Consider the following 3,906-nt stretch of genomic DNA (forward strand, 5'->3'; position numbering starts at 1 on the left):
GCCATTGCCCACGTTTAACTTTATAATCAAGGAAAGACATCAAATATTGACTAACTTTACATGAGTATACACAACCGCCAGAAGACAAGAAAAACAAAAGGAAAAACTAGAACCACAGAAGGTCCAAGAAAAGAAAGATGGGCCAAAGGAGGAAAGGTAGGAAGCCTACACCAGAGCTGGGGCTGAGGGATGGGGGCAGTGGATGGCAAGGAGGTGGGTGGGGAAAGGGGAGGAGTGTGGACCACGTGACTCTAGGTCTAGGGGGCAGTCCGAGGGTTATAAAAGCTTGCTGGAGCCAAGGGAAAGCATCCTGACGTCCAGCATTGGCACAGGGGCAGAGGCTGGTGATCCACAGCAGCCGCGGGGTCCAGAAAAAGGCTGAAACGCCCAGAAGAGCAGAGATAAGGGCCAAGATGCCGCGCCTGTTCGTGTCCTACCTGCTGGGAGTCTGCCTGCTACTGAGCCAACTCCCCGCAGAGATCCAAGGCCAGAGGAACCAGAAGAAGAATGAGTTTATCAAGCTGTGCGGCTCCGAATTAGCCCTCTACTGGATCCGGCTCTGCGGCAACCTCAACTGGGACAGGATGGCTCTGAGCCCCAAGGAGCCCGGGCTGAGAACAGGAGCCCTTGCAGGTGAGGCCCCGCCCCTGGCCAGTCCGCGTTTCCCATTGGTGGCTGCCAGCGAGCCGCCGACCAATCCGAAGCGCGGCCCGCACTCGGGGCTCCAGACCTCACCGACCGCCAGCGCTCAGCCTGACTCAGGTGCCCGGGGCCTCACAGTTTGGGCTTTTCCCTCGGAACCTGCATTTCTGGGGAGTGTCTCACGGGGATCTCCCCAGAGAGAGGGGCAGCAGCGGGAACAGCACAGGGTCTCCCTTGGTGCCCTTCACTTCCTGGCAGCCAGGGTGACCGCGGGTAGAGAGGGCTCAGAAGGGGAGGGGGCGGGGGAGGCCACAGGGGGGGGGGCTGCCCAAAGCCCCGCAGGAGGCAGGGAGGGGCAGCCAGCGGCGGGGACCCGGAGTCCAGCTGTGGGGGCCGGACGGCGCGAATGCTGGTGGCGGGGCCAACTGGACAGGGCATCCTGACTGAGATGGCAGGGCTCACACAGTGGGTGTGAGCTCTTATCCAGCATGGCTGGGCGTCAGGGGGACAAGAGGCAAGGGGCGTTTGCTCTTCAGACAAACACAGCCCCAAAGAACAGAAAGCCCGACTGATGCTTCAAGCATCTGGAAGCTGCAACGGATTATCTTTCAAAGCAAAATCTCAGAATTGAACGCGGCTCAAATCCAGAATGTATTGAAAAAGAAGCAGCAAACACTTGGTTAGCTATAAGGCATTCATAAAGGTAAGTTGGAAGCTAAGTGTAAGTTGCAATGAAAAGTTTCACAGAGGTAGAGGCCCCCTTCCGGGGAACACGTGGAACTTGCACAGTGGACAGAAGGAGAGATGACAGAGGGTCCCGTGGGAATAAGCAAAACCTGGGTCACGCTGGAGTACTGTAAGCTGCCCAGTTATAATAAACCAAGTCGTTCAGCTATCGGGATACTGGCTGAGTCTTTTGATGTGTATGCTATTGAGGCAATGCTTTCCTTCTGTCTATGCAAAATTTTACAGTTTTCCCGATGTTCATCGACGTGTGTTTTCTCTCCCCCCACCCCACTTATTTAACTTAGATATCATGTCATTGACCGACGCCAAAGATACAGAAACCTTAAGTATGCTGCAATCCGCTCCTGCTTCTTCAGAAGAGAGGCAGCCATCGCTGCGAGAGCTACAAGCTGCATTACAGGATGGAAATCTTAACTCTGAAGAATTTAAGGACAATATTCTTACTGGACAAAGTGGAGCCGAAGACAGCAGTCAGTCGGAATTAAAGAACATAGGCTCAGCTAAACATTACCTACAAAAGAGAAGCGCCGGTACTGTAATAGTCGATAGGTGTTGTAACTATGGCTGCTACAGGAAAGAGTTGGCTCGATACTGCTGAGATGGAGAAAATGTGTATTTCGTCTGCTAAGCACCTGTGTGTCTCACCTGTGTTCACATTCACTGATGCCTCTGTCACTGATGCCCACTGATTATTGGAATACGAACAATCATCATTAGGGTTTGGGTTTTTAATTTTGAGTGTAAGGAATTATTCCTTGCATTATTGTAGTTACTGCTAATAAATACTTTTCTGTTAAAAAGCGTGTTTTTATTAATGGCATAATTGTTATTGCTGCTTTAATACTATTAACTTAAAATAACACAACCTTTATCACTTTACACACAGTAAGTCAACTTACAAATTGTTTTTAAATTGATAGTAAAACTCTCAACTCTATTTCTTGCTTTAGTGAGAATGGATTAGTCCACTTTTGAAACTTGTACTTGATACGTTATGATCTGTCACCCACTTTTTCCTCTAGACCTACTGTCCACATGTTCTTTCACTACTTAATATTAAACAAATTATTTGAATAGCAAATGAAAAATTAAAAATAATTCAACTTACACAAAGCTTAACGCTGGCTATAAAAAAAGGACCAAAATGTTTTCATCGATATTAACTCAGGTCAGATACACAAAGAGTCAAAATCTTGGACTTTTCTAATAGACTTTAAAAGATTTTTCTGTTGCATTGAGCTTTTAATTACAAACAACGAGATTCGACTCTAAATCAATTGAATTCCGTGGGGGCCATATGAACGCAGCTATTTTTCAAACCGGGGTTCTTCTCTTAATTCTATCATAGAAGACACTAAAAAGTAAACTACGTTTCTTTAAGCAGAAAATGAATACATACATAAAAAGAATAAACATCTCTGTGTCATATATTACAGAAAAGCAGCTTTAGGAAAGAATGCACTTTTTGTTCACTATTGTAGAATTTACAATCCATTTCGGTAAAATAGTAACTGGATTAATATGAAAACTTGTTAGAGTAGTAAATTAACAAAGTTCTCAGTTTAGTGTTTAGCAGTTCCTTCGATAATCCATACACATAAAATCTTGGCAGCATTTATAGAAAAATGCCCTTAAACAACAAGTAAATCTCCATCTAAAGCCTATAAATAGAATTTAAAGGGATTAAGACAGCGACTGCCTTATTTCAAATCCTACACATGATTAACAATAATCAGGCCTCTAAAGTTTTTGAAGTCCTCACCAAGACCAACTTGTAAAACTGCGCACGCACAACCTCAGAGGCCATTAGCGATCTCATAATGCCAGGAAGGGTGCTGTCTGAAATGTCCAACCCAAAACAACAAGGGCGCTGACCAGGAAACTTGCAGCCCAGACAGAACAAAGAGGCTTCCCTGGATGCAGAAGACGTCTCCCCAGACCTTGCTCTGGCCACGTACGTCCCTCATCTGCTCCTCCACAAAAGCCCTGGAGGCGGGACCCCTGCTCCAGAATCAGCATTCACTACCTCTGACGACATGGCCATTTTGTAAGTGGGACACTGAGGTCTTTTATCAACACCGGTAACTCAGTGACTTTCATCTTCCAGCACATACCACTACGCCTGGCCTACGGTTTTCTCTATTTTAGATGGAAACGTACCCCCAAATGTAACACCGCTGGTCCCTAACTTTGTGAGCTAAGACCCCTAGCTTTCTGATTCCTAAAAGACCATGTCTAGGTATAACAGGTATACATTTAGAAGTAGTCTCTGCTGTGGCAAAAACTCCCTAACTTCTCCATTTTAAACAAATCAATAGAAATCCACATTCTGTCGCTGAGTTGGCAATTCAGCATCACACATTATTCTAATGGAGCTACCCATTAACCTGCGCTTGAAATCCAAAAGCACCAAAGCGTTAGGTTGCCGGACCCGCAGTTTTCAGTGAAGCCCACCATAACACCTACTGCTCCAGCCTGCATGGTCCTCGCAATTTAGGTGCCTGTCTCCCTCCTGGG

At 46.5% G+C, this 3,906-nt stretch overlaps 1 protein-coding gene across 1 annotated transcript; it reads left to right on the plus strand.

The window, feature by feature from the left end:
- LOC308504768 (prorelaxin-like) lies at positions 1 to 2,184 on the plus strand. Its single transcript, XM_081066015.1, has 3 exons — positions 1 to 156; positions 333 to 633; positions 1,674 to 2,184. Exons 1-3 carry the CDS (start codon positions 61 to 63, stop codon positions 1,985 to 1,987), a joined length of 711 nt encoding a protein of 236 aa, XP_080922141.1. The 5' UTR covers positions 1 to 60; the 3' UTR covers positions 1,988 to 2,184.
- Positions 2,185 to 3,906: the final 1,722 nt, after the last annotated feature.

This window comes from Rhinolophus hipposideros (genome assembly GCF_964194185.1).
Source record: "Rhinolophus hipposideros genome assembly, chromosome: 11".
NCBI classification, from domain to species: Eukaryota; Metazoa; Chordata; class Mammalia; order Chiroptera; family Rhinolophidae; genus Rhinolophus; species Rhinolophus hipposideros.